This window comes from Hakea prostrata, chromosome 9 (genome assembly GCF_041222555.1).
Source record: "Hakea prostrata isolate BN-2017 chromosome 9, UWA_Hpros_2, whole genome shotgun sequence".
In the NCBI taxonomy this organism is placed as follows: Eukaryota; Viridiplantae; Streptophyta; class Magnoliopsida; order Proteales; family Proteaceae; genus Hakea; species Hakea prostrata.
This window is the reverse complement of record NC_142608.1, coordinates 6,288,038-6,312,954: the sequence shown is the minus strand read 5'-3', so window position 1 is coordinate 6,312,954 and position 24,917 is coordinate 6,288,038. Positions and strand designations below refer to the sequence as shown.

The window sequence follows — 24,917 nt, the reverse complement described above, 5'->3', positions numbered from 1 at the left end:
GAAAGAAATTGAGACTGCTACTCTTACTCTCTTTGGATATTCATTTGCAAAGGCAGTTTGGTTTGGCAATGGTTTGGATGCTATCATTGGCAGATGGGAATCAACTACACTAGGAGTGATTGGAAGGTGGGAGAGTTTCAGATTTCCTTCGAAATTGAGGGCTCTGGAATTGCCATCTTTGGTGGCTTTTACTTGTTGGAATCTATGGCTGGATAGAAATGAAGTTATTTTTAGGGGCAAAGGAGAGGCAACAGTTGATGTTATGCGCAAAGGCTCAAGCACAATGATCAGAGTCAGCAAGATCTTTTCATGGAGGAAATGCATTGGCACAATTGCAACAAGGAGAAGTAGTAGTAAGATCTGATTGCTCATTATTGTCGGATAGTGACAAAGGAGGGCTAGGATTTGTAGTCGAGGTAATGGGGGGGGGGGGGAGCAAATTGTTGCTGAATCTTTGCTGGCGATGTTTGTTGATTCACTATTGGGAGAGGCACTTGCTACGAGGGAAGCTCTTATCTGGGTACTGGAGAATGGCTTTAACAAGGCCCAAGTCTAAGCTGACAATCTTGAGCTTATTAAAATCTTGTTACGAGAAGGTCATTGTACTTCAGGCCAAGAAAGTGTTGTGAGAGACATTACAGAATTGTCAAATTTACTTAATAGATACGTGTTTTCTTCAATTTCTAGGGAAGATAATGTAATTGCTCATGCCTTAGCCAGGGAGGCCTATCCATTACAAGCAAGATAGTTTGGTCATTATCCATGTCTTGACTTTTAGACTTTGTTGGGCTGAAACCCTTATTATTTGCTTGCTTTTATGAATGAATTGAGTTTACCTAAAAAAAAAAGAAGTCAAGTTTGGTAGACTATAGATGTGGAGGGAAAATTTCCTTAATTTCTTATTAAAAAAAAAAAGTCAAGTTTGGTAGACTATAGATATTAAAGGGAACAATAGTAATTTTATAAAAAAATAAGATCATTTTAATAATTAAGTAATAATACAAAGGAATAATAGTATTTATCTCTATAAATTAATGATTTTTAAGAGACTCACATCATCATGAGCTCTAAAAAAAAACAAATAGTAGCCATATCATTTCAAAATAAGAAATTGGTTGGATGGATACTTTAGATTTTGTTTTAAACATGGGCTATTAGATCGAAATTTCAGTTAAGATTGAAATTTCAATCGAAATTTCGATTGAAACACATTACGATTCAAGTTGAAATTTCGATCCGACAATCTTAAAACATGTTTACGATTCAACGCATTAATGACACTAAATCAAGCAAAATCTGGAGACTTCAAAGGATAAAAGTGGGACCCTAAGTCCACTAAACCATTTGCGTATCACTTACGATTAATAGATATCTAGTTGTTTGTGTTTGTCCATATTTGGTATTCATTCCTTGTTCATTTTGGACATTTTGGCGTTTATTGCTCACAAATTAACGGCCAAAGTTTATTATCTTGAGTAGTTTGGTAGAGCTAGAGATGTGGAGGGGAAATTTTTCTTTATTTCATTAATTTTCTAAAAATGTTATTTTATTTTTAAGTGGCTGGCTTTTTCTTTCGATATTAAATTAATAACCCTCTTTTTTCTGGTTAAGTCATTTGGAATCACATTTGGTGATATCAAGATCTTATTAGGTGATTCGTCTACATCAATTAAAGAGAGACTACTTTGAACCACTGAATTAGTAGACTATGACTAAGGGTGTAAACAGATTAGATTTGGATCGAATAGTAATAATACCATATCGATATTCTATTATATTCGGACGGATTCAGATAATATCCTATCGGTTTTCGAACAGATTTAGGCTAGCACGTTTGACGTGGTGGTGTCTATGATATCCAATGCTGGATAAACGCCACATGGATTACATTAGATCTCATTTGCATAAAAGAGCATGCACAAATTATACCAACTTAAATGAAATAAATTGATTCTTCATTGATTAGACCAGACCATTCTTATGTACAGATTTAATAGAATCAACATGACATTCATCCAATATTGGGCGCCACAGGCACCATGATGTTAGACACATCAGCCTAGCAAGATCCATTAAACCAACCCCTCATTCCTACTACAAAGATGGGCACCCCCTCCAATGTCTAGTGGGAATTTGTCCCCTCCCAGTCCTCGGACCGCTTATCTGGCTTTTTCCAACTTTTAATTTGAGATGTGCTATGACAGTTTGATATTAAGTTAGTAATGATCTCAAAATCAATCCAACACAAAACCATATTATTAGTCAATCGGAATCCAAAATGCACCACGCCAAAATTGGACAGAAAACTTGGTCCGTGTTTGGACTTGGTGTTTTCAGCCAAAAACTGTTAAACCCAAACCAAAACCACCACAAACCGTAACCTTGACATCTCCACGTATAATGCTAATTGATTTGATTCATCAGAATTTTTTTGTACACCTTGATTAGTTCTTATAGATTAATGATTCTGAACTCTGAAGGAACTCATATCATCATGAGTTTAAAAAAAATCACGAGTAGCCGTATCGTTCCAAAATAAGAAGTTGGTGTGGGTGGAGAGACCTAAAAAGGATAAAAGTGGGCTCCCCTAAACCTTTTGTGTATTACTTGTGATAAATGGGTATTAAATTGTTTGTGTGGGTCTATATTTCTTAGTGATAAATGGATATTAAAATGTTTGTGTGGGTCTATATTCCTTATTTATTTTGGACATTTTGGCAGTTATTGCTCACAAATTAACACCAAATGTTTATTATCTTGATTGGTTTGGTAGATCTAGAGATGTGGAGGGGATATTTTCCATAAATTCTTTTTTTTTTTTCAAAAAAATGTTATTTTATTATCATTATTTAAAGTTTTTATTATTTTTTTCATATTTATGTGGCTGGTAACACTGGTTTTTTATTTTGATATTAAAATAATGACCCTCATTTGAAATCAACTTTTGTCAATGTAGGGTTGATAGAGTGGTAAGATCTATATTTCTCAGCGGAGAGTTCATGGGTTTGACCCTCTTGCGAACGACAAAGCTCTCTTTGAGGATGTAATCGAGGGACGCACAAGCTGACCCAAATGAACCTTAGACACCAAAAAGGAAAGAAAGAGAGATTAGTTGGAACCACTGAATTAGTAGACTATGACTACTTGAAAATTACCCCGAGTCTTCCTCAAAGTTGGTCCTTGAGGTTGGCATTTGGAAAAGTTTTGATTGGAAAAGAAACTTGCATTACATATGTTTTGGTGTTTTCTTTGAGTCTTTGGAACTTTGGCATGCTTGCACACTTCACACAATGGGGTGTTCCAAAAATGGAGTAAATACATACAAAACTTTTTTCTATGGAAGGCTTTTTCAGTTTTCTGTCAAGAACTATTCTAAACGCAATCTTGCTAGATTGGTACATCTGACATGGTGGTGTGATGCCCAACATTGGATGGATGCCACTTGAATTACATTAAATCTCATTTGCATAAAAGAAATATGTGTAAATTATACCAACTTAAATAAAACTTGTTTTTTTTTCTTGATCAAACCAGACCATCCTTTTATACGATTGAAATTTAATAGAGTCAACATGACATCCATCCAATACTATAAACCACAGACACCATTACATTAGACTCATCAGCCTAGCAACAACCCATGAAACCAACCCTTCTTTCCTACTGAAACTTTATCACATCAGAAAATAAACAATTCATTTTTTCCGGATGAATGACACATGTCCATCAATCACATCTAAAGGTTGAAGTAATATTTAGAAGATAGAAATTTTTTTATTTTAATTTAATACAAACCTTTGGATGTGATTGGACATGTGTCCTTCATCAAAAAAGAAATGAATAGTCCACTGACTTCACTGGTTCTTAAATGAACTTCAAAAAATTCCGTTTGATGCTGCAAAGGTGAGCTCCCCATCCAATGTCTAGTGGGAATCTGTTCCCTTCCAATCCTCGGACTGCTGATCTGGATTTTCACCCATTTACGGTTCTTTATTTACTAAATTTTTTTTAGACTTTAGTAATTGATACTTGCATGATGTTGTGATTTATGAACAGTAAATTGAGAAGTTTTAACGATGAAAAGAAAAATTAAAAATTCTTAGATATTGAATAAAGATATTACATAGTAACCGTTTTTGTCTCGATCAGATTCCACAGGAGAACGTGAACGACATGAAAAGGTGATAAGATATTCTGTGTCTCTAATGGTCAGAGTTTAATCGTTTATAATATGTTATCACACATTAATTGTTAATTACCAACTAACCATTCCAAGCTCCAACCACCTATCAAACTTGCTTCTCTCTCTCCTGTAGTTTTCTTTTGCTTGCAACTACCAGTCTTCAGTCCAACCTCACCCTCCGTTCAGCGATTCAGATAATTTCTAATGTCTCTGTCTCTCTGTCTTTTTCTCATCACTATTAATACTTCCTTACTGCCCAGTAGACACGGGCATCTGCATCTCCTCTTCTTCTTCCTTCTCTTGAATCCAACAGCTTAATTTCAAAGTCTTTTTAGTTTTTAAAATTTTCCTACTACCTTCTTCCGTGTCAAATGGCTGATTTAGATCACTCTTCTGATGATACTTCTGTGGAATCTCGAGGTGAAACTTGCTCATTTGGCATTCTATTTTGGATTTAAGAGATACCCATCTGAAAATCTGTTTAAATCCTTTCTGGGTTTTTGTTAATGGTAGAAAATCTCTGTATTCTGATTTCTGAACCCCCATCAATGCTCTGTTCTTCTGCAAATGATTGACTTTTTTCATGTGGGGTTGTTGCTTGGTATTTGTTGCAGAGCAAAGCAATCAAGACTCAAAGGTGGAGTTCTCAGAAGATGAGGAAACACTTATTGCTCGAATGTATAATCTGATTGGAGAAAGGTGAGTCACAAATCTCAAGCCTAAACCCAGAACAATGCCAATGGATTTCTCTGTTTCTTACCCAAATTGGTGTTTCATTCATATCAGGTGGTCTCTAATTGCTGGGAGAATTCCAGGAAGAACAGCAGAGGAGATCAAGAAATACTGGACCTCAAGATACTCCACGAGTAGTGAATGAAGTTGAATCAGATTATGGCTTTCATCTGCATCTTGGCAAGTAGTCTTAAGCAATTTAAGCGAGTTTGGGGGAGTTGCTTGGTAAAAGAAGAAGAAGAAGAACCAAAAATAAAATTTGGGGTTTGATTATGTTGTTTTCTGGCCTCCTCTGATCCACTTCCTCTCCTACCAATTTTCTTCTTGTTCTTCTGGGATCTTCTGGGTTTTTTTTCTTTTTTTTACTCTAAGCTAACGTTGGCGAACTGTATATATATGCTTGACTAGGTTTGAAATGTGAGGATGAAATTTTATTGCAGCCAATGCGTCGAAACACCATTTTTCCTTCTTCAATCTTTCACTTCACTGGTATTATTATACTGATATAGTCATCAATCTATATATGACAAATGGCAAATATTTCCAGAATCTGAAATTCCAAACCAGTGGACCGTATGTTTAATAGACTTCTTTATTTCTTCAGGGAGATCTATCAGTTTCATCAAATTATCATGGGTCCCCAACCATTCCCTGAATAAACTTCTTTATTTTCCCACTCCTGCTGAAGATGCAAAGTAACATAAGTACATATTATGCAAGGCTACCCAGATATGCTCTTTTTTTAAGTGGCAAAGACCATCATTTGGAACTGATCATGGTTTGAGGGTACTTAAACCTTCCATTGCAATCTAATTCTTTTTAGTTAAAAAATAATATTTTGAGAGAGTAAAGTTGGTTCTAATGTTTAATAGTTTATAATAGTTTAAAGTTTTACCATTGACAAGCCTCACATTTTTAGCCAGTTGAGCCTGGTGCAAAGAAGAACCTCCACTGGTTGTTCCAAACAGAAAAGTGCAATTGTTTAGAGTATATTTCATTCCAGAAAGTAAATAAACAACAACAGCATCATAAAAGCTCCATTCTAAAGAGAAAAAAACTTCTACTCAAATGACCTTTCTGACTTGGAAGATCTGAGGGTGTTTTGAGTTTTAAATTGGGTGTTTTCAAACAAAAGTAAGAGCTAAGACTAAGCACTGGAGGTTAAGGATTCACAAATCCCAAAATACTCAAGTTGCCACCCAGCACCGACAATTTATTGAAAAAAGAATGTTGATGCTGCAAGAACATTTACTGCTTCACTGGCCTGTCATTGATAAACAATTTCAAATGCAAACCCCAATGCCATCATCTTAATGCATCCCTTTCTTTTGTTCTTAATAAGCTTATATAATTTCCTTTCTGAAGCTATGGAAGTTGGATTAACTAGCCACTTTGGTCAAGCGAATAAAAAGAATAAAATTGGCTTAAAACTCTATTCCATGATGATGCCAACCTGTGTTCAGTGAAAACTAGGTGCGCTAGGATTCAGAAAAGCATTTTTTATTTTAGACCCCTAGCTATGATATACAGGATTCAGAATACAGTCGCAGATGAGATGATCCCATTCCTTCTTCCCACTACAGAAATTCTCAAATAATTCTTGATGAGTAATTAATTAGCCATGCTTGAAGGGAGAAAGTCATAGAAGAGGATGGTAAATGACTAAATGGTGTAATTGAAAAAGAATCAGCTTTGTTCATCATTTTTTAGCAATCAAAAGAGAACAGCAGATTTCCCTATTGAATCTCCAACTCACTCTGATTCTGGGACCTGATCAAGAGGCTCATCTGGCCACCTGAATTGCTGCTGCAACTGAGAGGAACATACAGACCTTGATCTTTAGTTGCATAAATTCATTTTTCTATAAACTGGGCAGAGAAGACATACATACAGGTTCAGGATTTCAAATGTGGGTCTTACCACATCCATCTGTTTCAGAATTCAGGGACACAAGTTGAAGCTGGTGGAGGTTGAAAATTCTCACACACTTCAGAACACCTACTCTTCCCTTAACAGCAATCTAGACCAGTCTTACTCTGTTTTATCATCAACAAACACCACAGCCATTCTCCATTACATTCACATAGCTAAAAGAGTTTCTGGTCCTCCACCCGGTGGCCCAACAACTCAAATTGATTGTGTCTATCACCCAGCCCAGATCTTTCTGGTTCTCATCCATAATATTCCATGGATCAATGATGTCCTAATATTTCAACTTTGATGTTCTTAATTTGATTGTCTCTACATCTGTTGAAGCACAGATGAAATCTGACTGCAAGTGGTCCAATACCCAGTCCCCAATGCTCTTACTACTTCTTGGGAAGCGAAGGTATGTCATTAATGGTGTATCCTTCGTTCCTCGCAGACACTCTATTGAAACTTGCAAAGAGGTCTTTGACAAAAAAACTCAGCAAAGGCCATTGGTTTGGAGATCTCCTAAACCAGTAGGTCTGAATGCAATGAACATAGATATCTGAGATGTATTCGCTAAATGACTTCTGGTCATGTTTCCTTTGATGATCCAGTTCAGGGAACTTGGGAAACTGGTGTTTATTTGCTATGAACACACTGTACACACACCCAACGAAGGGCTTCTCTGTAATTTATTCAGATCTTGCAGTGTAATCTGTAACTACAACCTACAAAACTGAAAGAATTTACAGAATTATCAATGTAAAATTTTCACTCACATTAGATTCCCAAATCAGGTTGAGGTCAACATCCATATATTTAAAGCTAACAAGAAAAATGTTGCATTTTGAATCAACATTAAATTTCTTTATTGCATTATCTGTTTCAGCCAGGTCCATGGTTCCCACTAATTGAACGCAATAAATTTCTCTTCCCTGCAAAAGGTATAACACTCAATAATGTTCCATTTAAAAGGATATCCACCAAAAGGTATATGGTACTGTGCATTTTCACTCTCCTTTGGGTCTGGCTTGGTTGCTGCATAATTAATGCGCAACATTTGCAGCCTACAGTCAGTCGAGATCAAAATTTTGACCAAGATTTCGATCTCAACCATCCGTTTTGTAATAGGATTGAATTCACTTTTGCAAAATGGACATTGGATTGAAGATTGCACTATGCTGCGCATTAATTACAAGCACTGAAGCATGGCCCACTTTCTTGAGAGGGTAGCATATCAAATCCAAAAAAGCTGGGAAGTGAGTTGACACAACTCCTTCTGCTGTATGTCTCGTTCTAGCATGTCACGAGTTTCACCTCACCAAACCCTACAAGTTCCAAAACAGTTAGTTATGAGTTAGTTGGAAAGATTTACTCAGCAAAAAAGTGAAAACAGCTCTGGAAGATGGTGTAGAGAGCCTATCCCATATTCCTGAGAAAAATTGATGATAGAACAGCATTCTGGAAGAGGTAAGATGGATTAATCTGCCTGGGATGCCTAGATCTGATCTGATGTTCCTGTCTTGATGGAGATTGATGATGGGTTTGTTACTGAGTTTGGTGTTCAGTGGGACCCTAAAGTCTCTTATTGAGGTGCATGATTGGTGGGAAAATAATTAAGGCTGGGTTCACCCTCTAAAGAATGTATGGATGAAAGTGTTCTTGCTGATTCCCATTTTCTTGAAGATTCATTCTAAAGAAAACAAATTTTGAGGCTGAGTTTCAAGCTTGGTAGTTGGCTGGAAGGCTAAGGAGTCATTTGCTCAATAATACAAATCTAAGGGTTGTAGACCTCGAACGATAAATATGGCTCTCAATACTTCGTCTAGCAGTAAATCAAATATCTAGAAACATTCATGTTGGATTTGAAAATCTCATCAACTTGACTTATTTGGCGTTGGAGATAAATTTTCTTGGGTAATATTCTGCCTAGCATAGGAAAACTTTTGAGATAGTGGAAATAGACTTTTGGGACAAATACCTTCCTCCTCCGTAGGAAATCTTCCTCTTTTGCATGAACTCCATTTAGAGGCCAACAACTTGATGCAAGTATTCCTTCCAGCCTTGGAAATTGCTAAAAGTTGCAGTACCTAACCCTTAACAATAATATTCTCCAAGGCTAAATACCTAAAGAGCTCTTCCATAATTCATTTCTCCTCCTTGTCAGTGTCTCTTGACTTATCTTACAATTATTTGATTGGCTCCATACCAATTGAAATTGATAACTTGAAGAGTTTTCTAGAATAGATATCTCCAATAACAATTTGTTTGGAGAAATTCCATCATCTGTTGGTGACTGTAATAGGTTAGAGTATCTTTTTTTGAGAGGCAATCTGTTTGAATGAATCATTCCCCAATCTTTGGCTCTTTTGAAGTGATTTCAGCATTTAGATTTCTCACGCAACAATTTATTAGGGTATTCCCAAAAGATCTACTGAAACTTTCAGCATTGTAGAGTTTGAATTTATCTTTCAATAATCTTGAGGGGAAGGTACCAACAAAATGAATCTTTAAAAGTACAAGTGCAATTTTAGTAAATGGAAACAATAGGCTTTGTGGAGGAATCGTAGAGTTAAGACTACATGCATGCAAAAACCACAGATCCATGAAAAGTTAAAAGTCCATCACTTTTAAGGATAGTTTTTCCTATAATTAGTGTGGTTGTTGGTTTATCTTGACATCTTCAATTCTTACAATTTCTTGGATAAGAAAATCAATAGGTAAATCTCAAGTTCTTAAAGCTTTCTTATGGAGAAATCTTCCGAGCTATAGAAGGATTTTCTTTAGCTAATTTTATAGTTTTCGGTAGTTTTGGCTCTGTATACAAAGGAATCATTGACAAAAATGAATAACTACAAAGAACACACCGGAAAATCACGCTGACAGCAACGAAGATGAAGGAAACACGCATCCAACCACCTTTGACATGGCGTCCTTGGTGCCAGTCGTACAGATCTTTAACTTCCTCACCTAAAGCCTTCGATTGGGACCACAATCGGTAGAGGAGCAAACCACGACCATAAGCCCAAGCCCAAGCCCAAGCCCCTAATCTAATACCAAACCAGTCTCAACTACATCTAACACCCCTACCCACAAGCCCAAGCCCATATATCTCTACCCATCTTCCCCACCACTTTAATCCCAACTTCACCAAATAATAATTCTGCTCCTTCAAGCCCACATTCCCAAAACCAACCCATTTTACCAACCCACTTACCCATCACCCTACACTCAAACTACACTGACACCTCAGAAGCCTTACTAAACCCGATCCAGTAGGGCAATATTTTTCAAAATTCTCACCAACAAAATCAAATTTTGACCGTTGCTCATCCTCCCCCAACTGAAGTTAACATTCAAGAGTCAATCTACTTACAGAGAGAGAAAGAGAGTGAAATCCAATCTGAGAAAGAAATGGATTATTAGAACAAGGTTTCATGTTTAAAACCCTCAGCCCCTTAACCCTAAGCCTGGCTGAAGTCTTCTAGGCCTTTACATAACCCCTGTGAACTCAAAAACCATCCCATAACATTAGATTTAGTTGATGGAAGATTCTAGGCAACCCTTAATTTTAGGAGAACCCTCAAAAAAAATTGCTAACCCTAAAATTGGGTTTTACAAAAGTTTTTCATCTTTCATACTGCTACATGAAGCATCATCCTTTTTCAGCTGCATTTGCAGTGTAAGCAATGATGCTACTTCCCCAAAAAACACCCAACCCTCCCTCCTAAAAAAAATGTGGATAGGGATTGAGACAACCAGTTCACTCCATGTAAAGATATTCTGGGAAAGATATAAATTTTAGAAGTGTTATTTACTCTGCTACCTGATCCTTTGCAGAAATAGTTGTTTGGTAGAATTTTTCTATTTGTTTAAGCTGACAATAAGAAAATTCTATCCAGATCTGTGAAATAAGTGAACTTCTGAAGTCTGAATGCTGATCTGACAACCAATCTACACAGTTTACTTGAATACATTCTACTGCTCAGGACCCTGAACATATCGGAGGAATCTGAAGTTGTTGTCAGACGGCAATAATTGTCAGAATAAGCTGTAGCAGGAATGCAGTGCCATCTCTTCCGATGTCTTATTAAGCATGGGGTTTCTCTAAGTGGTGGATCTGGATCTTCATTTCGGTCTACCTTAAGTTCAGTATATCAGTCTAAGTTTCTTTTCTTTTCTTTTTTCTTTTGTTGGGTAATATATCAGTCTAAGTTATATGCTCAAAGTTATATTGTTTTTTTTTTTCTTCTCCATATTTTGTTAAAAGGAAGAGAAGGGACTGTTAGAACATCTAGGGTTTTCCCTACAACTCTAATCAATTAAAAATTATGCAAGAACTAGAATACGATATGAAATTTAGGAAGTATTGGATATATCTGACAACAGACGAATGTCAAAAAATATTTATCCAAATCTTGTGAATATTGAAGTCTTCTTCAAATTGCTTATCGTAAATTTTTTCTTGTGGAGAGAGAAGAGGACAAAAGAACTCAAGAGATTGGAGGATCCATCATAGTTATTAGCAATCACAAACCCTAGTCCATTTCTACAATGGATCGGTTTGACCCATTTCAAACCTAATGGTAGTTCATCGATCCGATGTGTTGAAACCTCATCAATTATTAAGGTCAGTAATTAATCCAAGTCCACATATTATTTGAGATAAACCTAACTGATACATTTTTTTTTATAAAAAATGATATGTGTTTCACTAGCTTTGGGAGAGAGGGAGGGAGGACTACGCTGTCATATTTGGTTCATAGTTTTTTGTCCTGCGGCTAAAGCGACAATTGACAAAACAATATTGACCAGACTCGAGTAGAGGTAGAAGAACAAGTTCTGGCTAGGTAGCAAACCAAAATTCTATCTATGGTTGTTGGGTCACTAAGCTGTAATGAGTAGAGAATTATTGTCCACATCTTTATGGCTTTCTTTATATTTCTCGTGCTTATATTTGATTGCACTGAGCATGTGGTTTTGAAGCCCTAAATTCCTGTAATTTTGTTCATGTTGTTTTTATTGAACTACTTATTAATATTAAAGTTGTATTGTTTAGTTGGCAAAAGCTGGGTATTTTGGTCCAAGTAGTAAGCAACTTGGTCCGCTTAAGCAAAGTTCCGGTATTGAAACCTTGTGGATGCAAAAAATCCCTGCTGGGAGACTCACCCACCACAACTAGGTGTGGGACTCGGGTCGAACACCGGATTAGTCAGGGCAAAGCCTTGGAACCGGGGTTGGCAACCAAAAAAAAAAAAAAAAAAAGCTGGGTATTTTGGTACAATTAAAAAAGAAATTTGAATGATATGGAGCATTTTCCCCTCCAAAATGTCTACTTTAATTGTAATTTACCCTTTTTTATATACGTTGGATGCTATTTCCTTTTTAGTTAGGCTGCGTTTGTTTGCTGGAATAAAGGTGGGGTGGGAAAATTCTTGAAAAGAGTGCAAATTTCTTACTTTTCCCTTAAATCCCAAAATGGTAGATTGTTTGGTTACTTGGGGTGGGAAAGTGGGAGACAAGTTTTCTTGAATCAAAAAACTTGTCTGCTGATGTGGCAGCCCAACTTTCCCACCCCATGCCATTTTAAAACCCACATATTTGGTGGGACTTTGTGGAAAAGTTGGGAAAAGTAAAAAGTGGGACTCACCCCTATCACTTTTCCACAAAACTCTTTCTTTTCCTTTCCTTCTCCCTCACCCCACTACACATGGGACCCACATTTTTTTTTCTCCCACCTCTTTTTTCCACCCCACCTTTGCAAACAAACGCAGCCTTAGAAATCGGCTTAGTTAGACGAATTGAATTAAGTTTATGCCCTTCTTTTTTTTTTTTTTTTTTACCCCATTTCCGAAAGCATTACTGCATTCATTTCATGTCTCTTCATTGATTAAAATCTTTTATTAGAGACCACTGATGTACCTTCTACTTTTATTTTGTTACTTATGCAGCCATTTTCCATTATCTGATACATTTGCCTTAAAATTTGGATCAGGTTTCTACTAATGTGGGGAGTTGACGTGGAACCTTCTCTACAAGCCAACCTGTAAAGCCCACCCTGCCCTTTATCAGAACAAAGGGGGAGACCAACTTAACAATAGAACAGTAAGCTATAAACCTGAGCATTTCTTTCGTAGCTTTCTCAATATTTTTCATTCCCAAGGGTGGCAAAGTGTTGTGACAAAATCTTGGATTTGTTTTTCTTGGTGAGGTTTTGTGTGATAATGTTGTGGGTTCTGAACCTTTTAAAACACCATTTTTCTTTTCATTTGGAGGTTTCACATTCTATACATTGTAACCCTCAAAATCATTCAATCCCCTGGATTTTTACTACATGTATAGTTCCTTGGGTCTCCTCATTTTGAAATTCTCTTCTGATAACATGCATAGGCCAACATTGTGCTTAGAATTGGGCTGTGGTAGTGGTTATGTGATTCACATCACTAGCAATCATGCTAGGGCAGGAGGTTGCTTGGGTCAACTACTTTGTCACTGATATAAATCCTCATGTTGTGAGGATGACTAGTGAAACGTTGAAGGTCCATGGGGTCCATGCAGAGGTTATATCGACAGATAGTGTATCTGGGTTGGAGAAACGGTTGGTGGGCATGGTGGATGTGATGGTTGTGAACCCACCTTATGTACCATCACCTGAAGACGAAGTAGGTTGTGATGGGATTACTTCTGCTTGGGCAGGAAGTGAGAATGGGCGGAGCGTCATTGACAGGATCCTACCCATTGCAGACAAACTTTCATATTACTTACGTGGTCACGCTAGCTACTAACAACCCTTCTCAAATATGCCGTATGATGAGAGAGAAGGGCCATGCTTCCCGACTTATTGTCCAGAGATCCACTGAGGAAGAGAGCCTTCATGTGATTAATGTCTGGTAGATCACAGAAAACAGAAGTCCTTCAGCGGTCATGGAATCCCTACTATCACAGATTCCTCTGTTGGCTTTCTGGAGGGGTGGCTGTAGTAACAACTAAATGCAGAGAACGGGCATCCTTTACTGTTCTGTAATTACTGGAATTATACATGGGTTTGTGAATTGAAAGCCCAATTCTTTTTGAATGTATTCTTCCTTTGGATGTAGATCATTCTCAAGTGACTGACTAGATAGTGTGAGAAGGTCATATTGACTCCCTTTTGGAGGTGTTTTTCTTTTAACTTCTGTATCAAGTCTGGACCCTCTTTTTTGGTGACTTTGATTACATGAAGCAGCAGAAACTTAGAAGAGCATCTCTAAGTTGTATTTGAATACATCTATATATCTTATCATGAGCTAGGGCCCTTTCTGCTTCAGGATGTCGATCTCTCCTTTTCTTGCAGATCTGCCAATTCAGTTGCAGTCAATAATTGGGTTTAACGTTTTGGTTTGCTCTTGAGTCATCCAGAACCAGTATTAATTAAAGTGGTTTTAAAGAATCTAACGCTTGAAAAAAATAAGAGGACAGATGGCATTCATAAATTGAATGCCAATTGATGGCCACCGAAGTCAGGATTCACATCCTCTGTAATTCCTTTCCTTACAATTTTCAGTAATTCCCTCATAGGATTGTGCCATGTGGCATTTAAGGAATCCAAAGGCTATATTCAATTTAAACTAAATTTGAATTTTAACCCACTCATAAATTTGAATTTTATTTAAACTCTAGTTTGTTGGTTAACCTTTGGATTCCTTAAATGCCACATGACACAATCCTATGAGGGAGTTATAGGGAATTGTAGGGAAAGGAATTATAGAGGATATGAATGCCTGAAGTCAAGGCCGCAAAAGATGTAAACCCAACCAGGGCTCCTTGGCACCCTTTTGCTTCCCACTTGATGCTCCTCATCTACATACATATGATCAGCTAATAAATCTGGGTGAGACTATTGAGAGAATAAGTACTTCTATCAATGTTCAAGGGCTTGGTGGTAACTCTCCTCTGCCACTGATCAGGTCAAAGCCCACCAAAACCTCATCCCAGAAGTTCTTTACCAATACCATTTTCTCTTTTCACAAATGCATTATATCTTTCTCTAATCTCTCTGTCGATCTTTCCTTCTCTGTAGGGATGGATGGGTGGGAGATTGGTTTGGCTTCAAGCTCTTCTTCAGCTATACATAGTAAGATTTGGGATTCAATCAATTAAAATAATGAAATTCACCCCACAAATCTTAGAAAAAAATGATTTTTTTAAAATAAATGGATTTTTCAAACAAAAATATTTTTTTTCCAACAAAATGGATTTGTTAAAGGTCGCCACATTCAGGATTATATTTTGATTGCCCATGAAATCCTTAAAAAATCCATCATTACAAGAAGAGGAAATAATGAATTATGGCGGTCAAACTGGACATTAGCAAAGCTTATGACAGATTGGAATGGGGATTCCTCTATAAAGCTCTTCTAGCTTGTGGTTTCCCATCTAAGTGGATAGACTGGATCGTGTTTTGTCTTAAGACAGTAAATTTTTCTATCCTGGTGAACGGCTCAATTGCTGGAAGTATTACTCCTATACGGGGTCTTAGACAGGGAGATCCTCTTTTGCCATACCTGTTTATCTTATGTGCTGAATTATTATCTACTCACATGGAGCTTGCAGTAATGCGGAGGGAGAAGTTTTTTATGTTAAAAATTCTCCGTGTTGTATGCTTGCGATTTTGTGCAAAAAATATTGTCGACATTGTGTTCGATAAATTGCTTGCAAACATCTCTGTTTGTCTGTTTCCTAACAAGTTTACTTAAGAAGGGGAAGAATTAATTTGTTTCTGCTGTTGTTGTCAACATTGTGGTTGAGTTTCTCATTCCTTGCCGACTAGCTTCATCGGTAGAACACACTCCTCCACAAGTTCTCTTTTCTAGCTGACAACTGGCACCCTTTTGCTTTCCACTCCTTGCTCATCATCTACATACTTACGATTGATGCGTGTATACCAACAATAGCAGCGGCAACAACAGTAGTATAGCAAAGTGATCTGGGCAAGACAATTGAAAGAGTACATACCTCTTTCAGGGTTCAGGGGCTTGGTGGTGACTCTTCTCAACCCTTGATCAAGTCAAGGCCAGCCAAAACCTCATCCTAAAAGTTCTCTACCAATACCCTTTTTTCTTTTCACAAACGCATTGTTTCTTTTTTTCATCTCCTCCATCAAACTTTACTTTTGTGTGTAGGGCTAGATTGGTAGGAGGTTGGTATGGGTTATATATATATATATATATATATATATATATATAAAAAGAGAGAGAGAGCTAGCTTGGGGAGTTAATTAATTAAAACAATAAGGTCGACCCCACAAATCCAAGGAAATCGTGGGTGATTTTTTTTTTTTTTTTAATATGGGGTTTATTTTAAAAGGCAAAAAATAAACAGATTATAGGATTGATAATACTCCTTTGAATATCTTAATTTAAAGGGAGGGTGAATCAGGCAAGTATACACTAAACGTGTCTTAAAACTGTAGTTGGGTAACCGGCACTTTTTATATTTTAGGGATGGGGATATTACCTAACATGAAGTAGGGATAGCTTTGCCCTTGACCTCTGACCTCCCACTTGGAGTTGTTGGTATTTTACCAACTAAGTCACCCCTCAGGGTTTTAAAACTGTGTATTTTTATTTAAATATGATTTTTTTTAATCTCAGACCTCTATTGAGTATATTCCATAGGTCATACTATGGTGTTGTACTGTTGTGCACAATAAATGATTTTTATCCTAAGAAATCATGAATTGAAACAAACATAAGGAAAAGAAGAAAAAAAAACACACACACACATTTAACATGGCTTACACACCAATGCTATGTGAAATTATGTCATAGGCGAAGAAGAAGAACTTACCTCCATGTAAAAGAAAAAAAAATTGGAGATCTCTCGACCAATCACTAAAACGGCATTGCAAGAACTCTCACCTAAAACTCTAAGTCTAAAATCTCAAATCTTACAAGGACCTCACAGGCAAAAGATAAAATACATACTTACACATTTTTGATTGGATAAATGAGTCCATATATCGGGTCGAGTCAAATTTCCCAAATCGACCTAAGGCCTCTGCTTCCATCTTACAAGAATTTGAGTCACAATGTAACACTTGTTATGCCAGGAATGAGCATTTGCTAAAGTTTTCTAATTTTTTCATGGTTCATGCCATAAGCAAAGAGAGGGTATTGTAATATAAGGGCTAATCTCTACAAACCTTACCTACTTCTTTTTTTTCTTCTTCTTCTTTTTCAATATAGTTTCCTTTGATTCAACGAAAAATAAATATTAACATTTTAAAAAAAATTAAAAAAATCCACCTCTTCTTCTTCTTTTGAGATGAGATATTTATGTTCACATGGGTTTTCGATTTGTTTCGATCATCATTTACAGTTTTAAGCTTCTAGAAGGAAATTGCTAGCCAATAATAAAATCTCAGAATCGTAACATTATATGTAATCCAGGAAAAAAAACAAGAAAATGATAATAATCAAGAAGGCAATTCTTGTCTCCATCAGTTAAATTGCAGGACTTGAAAAGGCATTTGCCATGCGGTTCTAATATGACAAGGTATTATTGTAGTGGAAGACTTATATAATTCTTATCTTATCTTATCCACCACAATCTTCCTTGAGATTTAATTTTATAAACAATTCATCTGTGCTTCACTATTTATAGCAGAAGATCGAAGAGCTTGAAGCCAAACCAATTAAGCTCCTACACACCCTGTACTCCTACAGAGAAGAAAAGATCAGAGACGAAGAGAGAGAGGAGAGAGAGAGAGAGAGAGTGAGTGTTTGTGAGAAAATATGGTTCTGCTAGAGAATTTCTGGGACGAGGTTTTGGCTGGACCTCATCCTGATACCAAGCCCAAGCCCTTGAACCTTAAAACAGGTACTTTTTCTAGTGTATGATCATTAGGTCTAATCAGCTAGTATAAGATAGATCTTAAAACTTGATTTGATGTCTTGTCGATGAAGCACTTAACAATTACTGGGTTTATGCATATATATATGTGTGTTTGTAGTAAATGAAGAATTCAGGGGAGAGGAAAGCAGATCATTGTTGTCAATGCCAGGGAGCCCAACAACTCCAGTAACACCAGCAACACCTTCATCTGCTAGAAAAGTGAACGTATGGAGGAGTGTGTTCAACCCAGGGAGTAACCTTGCCACCAAAAGCATCGGAGCTGCTCTTTTCGACAAGCCCCAACCCAACACCCCTACTGTTTATGATTGGTACTTATTTTAATAACTCACCAGACCACCAAGCTCTCTCTCTCTCTCTCTCTCTCTCTCTCTCTCTCTCTCTCTCTCTCTCTCTCTCTCTCTCTCTCTCTCTCTCTCTCTCTCTATGTGTGTGTGTGTGTGTGTGTGTTTGATGGATAGGTTATTGTTGTTGTAGGCTTTACAGTGATGACACTCGAAGCAAGCACCAGTAATGATCGATCATAGATCAGGACCCATCAGACTTTGGAGTGCTCATGAGGATAACTATTGGTGGTGGTGTAGATAGATTTTCTTTGCGGTTCATATTAGTTGGAAGCCCTCATTTTCTGTTGCTATACATATTGTTTATGGGGAGGTTTGTAAAATCTCTGTGTGAAATCTATGCTACAATGGATTGTTATGTGTGGACTCCTTGTTTATTTTGTTCTTCATAATTAATGAATATATTAGCCCGCCCCCCCCCCCCCCCAAAAAAAAAATAATAAACATAATTAACGAATCAGTCTAAGTAAGGTTTAAATTTTCCCACGATATAATAAAATACTAGCCTATTCCTATTCATATTCATATTTGATACAACAGATACAATACACATCGATATGTTTTTCTATTTGATTGTACTAAAAGATATTGACCAGTACAATACAATACTCAATATGAGACGATAAATCTCCTAAAGTTACCTAATTGATACGATATTCGATACCGATATTGGAAACCTTGAGCTTAAATTCATCTCCTAAATATTTGGTATGGATTCAATTGGGTTCCAAGTGGCGAAAGTACAATCTAGATCCACTCCAAAGCACGAAGAGGCTCTGAAATTGAAAACCATGTCTAACCCTAGTCGATCTTATATGCATCTTATTACAATATGGTTAATGTATTCAAATTTTATTATATGGTTTCTTCCTTGGTTATTGATATAGGAAGCAATGAGCGGGTCTCATCCTGGCCAGTACACTGCCCAGATGTTTCTCATGCCCGGCACAATAATCAGGAGGTTGCATAAGTTGTCAATGGGACTAAAAAGGAAGAACACACCTAAGGCAAATAAGGAAACAAATCCACAGAAGGAAATTTCCATTCAGGGATCAAATCGCTGCAACAACTGGGGCGAAGCATACAAGATCTCACTGGCAATAAGTACTCTAAGGGATCAAAGTCCTCACTTGAATTCAGTATCTTCCAATTCACTAAAGGTGAAGTTTTTTTCAACAAAGACATTTTTTTTTTTTGTGGGTGTGGGTGTGGGGCGCTGTAAAAAAGAGAGAACTTTATTTATAACCAAAAACCATGATTACAACCAACACCTGACTTATCAAACAACAAAACCCATTGTAGATCCCAGGGGGGTCTTTCGGGTAAGGAAAGCTTCTTGCGTCTCAGCAGCGCTAGATTAGCTTATCTCAAAACATGCTTGAAGGTGATATGGTCGAACTACAGAGCAAGCTTAAGAATATCCCAGACAATAATAAACACCTTCCATAGTTCCATGCACTCTTCGATGAAGGTGACAAATGCATGGTTGTCATTCTCAATCTCCACTTGCTGTAACTTAAAATCACTTGCCCAGACTAGCACCTATCTCATTGTAACTTGAAATCACTTCCTTTTTTTCGCTTGTGATGTCGATGAATTTTATGCATCAATTTATGAGCAATAAGTACATTGTCCTACCCGTTATGTTGAAAGGATATCAAATAAGGTATAATTGTTTTTAACGGTTGACCAGGATTTTTGAAATTATCTTATATAACTCATATTTCATTAGCTTATAGGCCGAAAACACGCATTGCCAAAGGTTAATCAACCTTGGGAATCAGAATGATGTATCGTATGATTATGATTCAACGCAAAATTACCTGATTCAAAAAATTGAAACACCATTGCATTTACCTCCGCCTTTACTGTATCCCATGTATTTTTGATAAAATATTCCTGGAAAACCATTTGGTCCTGGAGATTTCAAACCATTTGTGCCAAACACTGCTTCTCTGATTTCATCTACTGTATAAGAAAATCTTTCTCCCTCTATGAGTCTGTTATGTAACCTCAAAATAATCATCGTTAGCAGCCGGATTTGACGAGCTAAAAAGAAGCTGGAAGTGTTTCTGAAACGCATCAGAAATGTAATTATCATGATCACTGTGAGTTAATCCATTATAAGAAGAGGACCCAAATACTATCTTATTCTAAGCTGTACTCTGCAAGAGTGGATTATAAGACTCCTCCATCAACCAAAAACTCTCAAAATGAAAAGGGCGAGCTCAAAATGTTTCTGGGAATTCTGTTTTCAATAATAAGGCTCTACGATCTCAATGCGAAAAGGAGATATGTAGCACCAGAGCATTGTTGGAAGCCACTTCACAATTCATATACAACGATCCAGTAGTCCCTCTATTCTATGATATCCTTTTTGCTTGTTACTCCAAGTATACTTATGACCATGTGATATAAAAATCAATAGATTACATTCTTGCATGAATTTTTGGAAATGCTGTAGGTGGGAGATTCGAAGGGGTTGATCCCCTAATCTCTCTGAACTCTCTAAATGAGCATTCCAATCTTCTCCTACAAGCCCTGGTTTGTCGGATTTACGTCTTCTGTCGGCTTTAACTTCAGCGGCCATCAAGCCGCATTCAATTTATGAATGCCACCAGTCCTCTTATTTTTTCAAGAGTTAGATCCTTAAAATCTTGAATTAGCTTTTAAACCAGTTTAATTAATACTGGTTCATGATGACTCAAGACCAAACCAAACCAAAACCCAACCCTAAGCCTGCTTCAGCTTTCCATTCTTTCCATCCGTTTGTGGGAGGAGTCGTGGATCAATTTTTGAAGACAGAACTGAGGAGGAGGATAAGAGATGAACACAGGTGACGATCAGAGAAGAAATTCTTGGAGATTGAAGCTATGATATGACTTCTTAATTCTTGGATATTTCAACCAAGCATTTGTATTTGTGCTTGAATTCATTCTTTTAGGGCCTGTTTGGTTACATGAATCCAGAGATTTCAAATCTCTATATTCATGAATCTGAAAATTATACCCGTTTGGTTGTAAAACTCTTTAGATTCATGAAATCAAGAGATTCCTTTTACACAAACGGCGTATGGGTGGGTGAAACCGATTCAAAACTTCTTGCCTCCGCCGTGATCAAATAAATTTTGGTGAATCCACTATTTCTTCCACAACCAACATTTATTTTATAAATTATGCTCCTATATTAGAATTTTCGCTCTGACCCGCCAAGTATTTGCATAAATCTGGCGGATAGATATTCGAGGATCTGCAGAAATTTGTGGAAGCAGAAATCTGGATAGATTTTGTGGTTGTTTGTTCAACATTCTTTGAATGTGATGATGAGACCTGCATGAATTATTAAAGATAGGAAATAAAACTTAAATTGATGACTTTTGTACAAGGGACCTCGGGAGATGCGGGCAGCAATGAAATATCCATTTGAGAGCCGTTGGGGAGTTGGTAGTGTTGCCTTCTTCACCATTTCTATCAAAACAATGGCTTGGTAGCTCTTTTCTATCAAAACAATGGCCTGGTAGCTCTTTGGCAATAAAAGTAGTATCAATGGTGGGAGAACCCATTCCAACATTTGTATTGTCAGTCACAATGTGGACGGTTGTTGAGAGAAAGACCAGAGACCTAACGACAACGCAGCTGCCGATGTTGAAAGAAATGTCGAGTGAAAATTGAGGATTTGTTTAGGGTGGGTTTACCGTTTTGGTTTGGTCTTGAGTCATCTTGAACCAATATTAATTAAAGTGGTTTAAAAGATCTAATGCTTGAAGAAAATAAGAGGACAGATGGCATTCAATTTGACGGCCACTGAAGTCAAGGCCACATAGGATGTAATCCCAACTAGGGCTCTTTGGCACCCTTTTGCTTCCCACTCCAAGCTACTCATCTACATACATATGATCAGGGGCTTGGTGGTGACTCTCCTCTACTCCTGATCAGGTCGAAGCCCAGCCAAAATCTCATCCCAGAAGTTCTCTACCAATACCATTTTCACAAATGCAGTATATCTTTCTTTGAGCTCTCTGTCAATCTTTTCTTCTTTGTAGGGATGGATGGGTGGGAGATTGGTCTAACTTCAAGCTCTTCTTCAGCTATACATAGTGAAATTTGGGATTCAATCAATTAAAATAATGAGGTTCACCCCACAAATCTTAGAAGAATTTTTTTTTTTTTTTTTTGAATAAATGGATTAAGGATAAAATACTCTTATTGAATATCTTAATCTAAAGGGAGAGTGGATCAGGTGACCTCGGCGATTGAGTAAGGATTTTCCGCAGATGTGAATGTCTCTCATTTTCTTCAAGAGGTATATAGATTTGCCAAGGTGTCAAGGATGCCACTAGTCTAGAAATGAGCATTTTACTAAAGTTCTCTAGTTTTTTTGATTATTCATGCCATGAGCACAAGAGAGGTTTTTCTTCCATTTTTTTTGGTAGAGGATATTGTGATGTATAAAGATCTCAACAAACCTTATCTACTTTTATTTAATATATAGTTTTTTTTTTTTTTTATCAAAAGAAATCCCCCGGTATTGGTATTGTGATGTATAAAGATCTCAAACAAACCTTATCTACTTTTATTTAATATATACTTTCTCTATTTTTTTTATCAAAAGAAATCCCTCTCATTCTTTTCTTAGTTTGAACTAAGATATTTCCTTTTATGTGGCTTTTCGATCTGTTTTGATAATCATTTACAAATTTACGCTTCTAGAAGGAGAATGCTAACCAATCATGAATGTCTTAGAATCATAATATTTTAGGGCCTGTTTGGTTACTTGAGTCTGTAGATTTCAAAAATTTAGAGATTTCAAATCTATAGACTTCAAATCTCTAGAGTCATGGTTCGTAAAATTAACTGTTTGGTTAGTTTGAATTTTTGGAATGAAATTTCTAGATTTATCCTAAAAAAATATTTATTGAATTATGGTTCAAATCTTTAACGCTTTGATAATATGGGTGAAATCTCGGTTTCACCTCATACCCATAAATCTCGTCCGTTTTTAGTGTAAAATGTGAATCTTTAGATTTCATGAATCTAGGGATTCACACAACCAAACAGGTCAAAATCTCCCATTTGTGAATCCAGAGATTTGAAATCTCTGGATTCGCTTAACCAAACAAAGAAAGAAAAGATAAAAAAAAGAACAAAATAATCAAGAAGGCAATTCTTGTCTTCCTGTCTCCATCGGTAAGACTTAGGACTTCAAAGGCATTTGCCACACCACTCAACATGACAAGATACTATCGTAGGGCAAGACCTATTTAGTTCTTATCTTATCCATCACAATCATCCTTCAGATTTAATTTAATAAACAATCCCTTTATGCTCCACTATTTATACTAGAGGATCGAAGAGCTTGAACCCAAACCAAACTCCTACACAAAAGAAAAGAGCAGAGAGAGAGAGAGAGAGAGAGTTTGTGAGAAAATATGGTTCTTCTAGAGAGTTTCTGGGACGAGGTTTTGGCTGGACCTCATCCTGATATCAAGCCCAAGCACTTGAACCTTAAAACAGGTACTCTAGTGTGAGCATTATGCATGTTAGAACTAGCATGAGATGGAACAAAAAACATGATCCAATGCATTCCATGAGCTTTAGAGTTTGTATGCTTTCAAGTACTCAAGATTTTTTTAGTTATTAACTCTCATTGAGATTTATTTATACATTTGTGCAGTAAATGAGGAATTAGGGGGAGAGGGAAGCAGATCATCATTGTCGATGCCAAGGAGCCCTACAACACTGGTAACGCCAACAACACCGTTGTCAGCTAAAAAAGAGAACGTGTGGAGGAGTGTGTTCAACCCTGGGAGTAACCTTGCCACCAAAAGCATCGGGGCTGCTCTCTTCGACAAGCCCCAACCCAACACCCCTACTGTTTATGACTGGTACTTACTGAAATAACTCAACAAACCAAACTCTAGCTATTTGGGATGGATCTTTCTAGTATGTTTAATGCATGAATGGGTTATTTTTGTCGCAAGCTTTACAGTGATGACACCCGAAGCAAGCATCGTTGATGATCGGTTAGGACCCATTAGGCTTTTTGAGTGTTTGTGAGGATAACTATTGGTGGTGTTGTACGTACATAATAATTTCTTTGTGGTTCATGGTAGTTGGAAGCCCTTATTTTGTATTGTTGCACAAATTGTTTATGTGGAGTCGCTGGGTAATGGAGGTTTGAAGAGTCACTCTATGCTGTAGAAGATTGTCATGTGTATTCCTTGTTTATTGAGTTCTTGATAATTAATGAATATTGTATTACTAATTAAGAAAAGATAATTAATGAGTGAGTTTCAATTCATCTACCAAGCATTTGATCCGGATATGGTTGCGTTTTAAGTAATGAAAGTAAGATCTAGATCCATATCAAGGCACGAATAGGTTCTGAAACCCTTGTTGATTAGATATGCATCTTGTTACAATGCGGTTTTATATGATTGCTTGATTGGTTTGCACATTTAATTTAAATTCAATCCTTATTAAGTTTTCATACAATTTTGATACCCATCAAACAAAATAAATTAAGGAGTTTTTTTCATAGGGCAACCGCTTAAGTTGGGCCTAAATTCTTGACTACCTAATACCTACTAAGTGAAAAATATTATTTTTTTTTTTTTGGTAAAAAGATATTTAATTAAAAGAATGGCAAGAATAATCCAAGACATCATCATTACAAGCTTCAAGAAGCCAAGGAATGGAATTAGACCAGACAGTTCTACTTGCCATGGACTGGGCCTTCCTAGCTAGATTGTCAGTCATAGAATTGGCCCATCTAGAAATATAAGAAACCGACCAAGACAATTTCGAGGAGAGCAAATAACGGATGTCCTCCACCACTCGAATTGCCTCAGTCTC

General features: G+C 36.8%; 3 protein-coding genes and 1 pseudogene across 3 annotated transcripts; all 4 read left to right on the top strand.

The window, feature by feature from the left end:
* Window positions 1-4,452: 4,452 nt before the first annotated feature.
* Window positions 4,453-5,354, top strand: LOC149004307 (transcription factor CPC-like). Its single transcript, XM_089168882.1, has 3 exons — window positions 4,453-4,603; window positions 4,798-4,882; window positions 4,970-5,354. Exons 1-3 carry the CDS (start codon window positions 4,555-4,557, stop codon window positions 5,058-5,060), a joined length of 225 nt encoding a protein of 74 aa, XP_089025008.1. The 5' UTR covers window positions 4,453-4,554; the 3' UTR covers window positions 5,061-5,354.
* A 7,806-nt stretch (window positions 5,355-13,160) lies between these two features.
* Window positions 13,161-13,720, top strand: LOC149004306 (uncharacterized; annotated as a pseudogene).
* A 3,796-nt stretch (window positions 13,721-17,516) lies between these two features.
* LOC149004305 (auxin-repressed 12.5 kDa protein-like) lies at window positions 17,517-18,398 on the top strand. The gene is made up of 3 exons (XM_089169225.1): window positions 17,517-17,686; window positions 17,820-18,030; window positions 18,197-18,398. Exons 1-3 carry the CDS (start codon window positions 17,602-17,604, stop codon window positions 18,231-18,233), a joined length of 333 nt encoding a protein of 110 aa, XP_089025351.1. The 5' UTR covers window positions 17,517-17,601; the 3' UTR covers window positions 18,234-18,398.
* A 5,093-nt stretch (window positions 18,399-23,491) lies between these two features.
* LOC149004304 (auxin-repressed 12.5 kDa protein-like) lies at window positions 23,492-24,079 on the top strand. Its single transcript, XM_089169496.1, has 3 exons — window positions 23,492-23,576; window positions 23,737-23,947; window positions 24,043-24,079. The coding sequence occupies exons 1-3, from the start codon at window positions 23,492-23,494 to the stop codon at window positions 24,077-24,079; spliced, it is 333 nt and encodes a 110-aa protein (XP_089025622.1).
* Window positions 24,080-24,917: the final 838 nt, after the last annotated feature.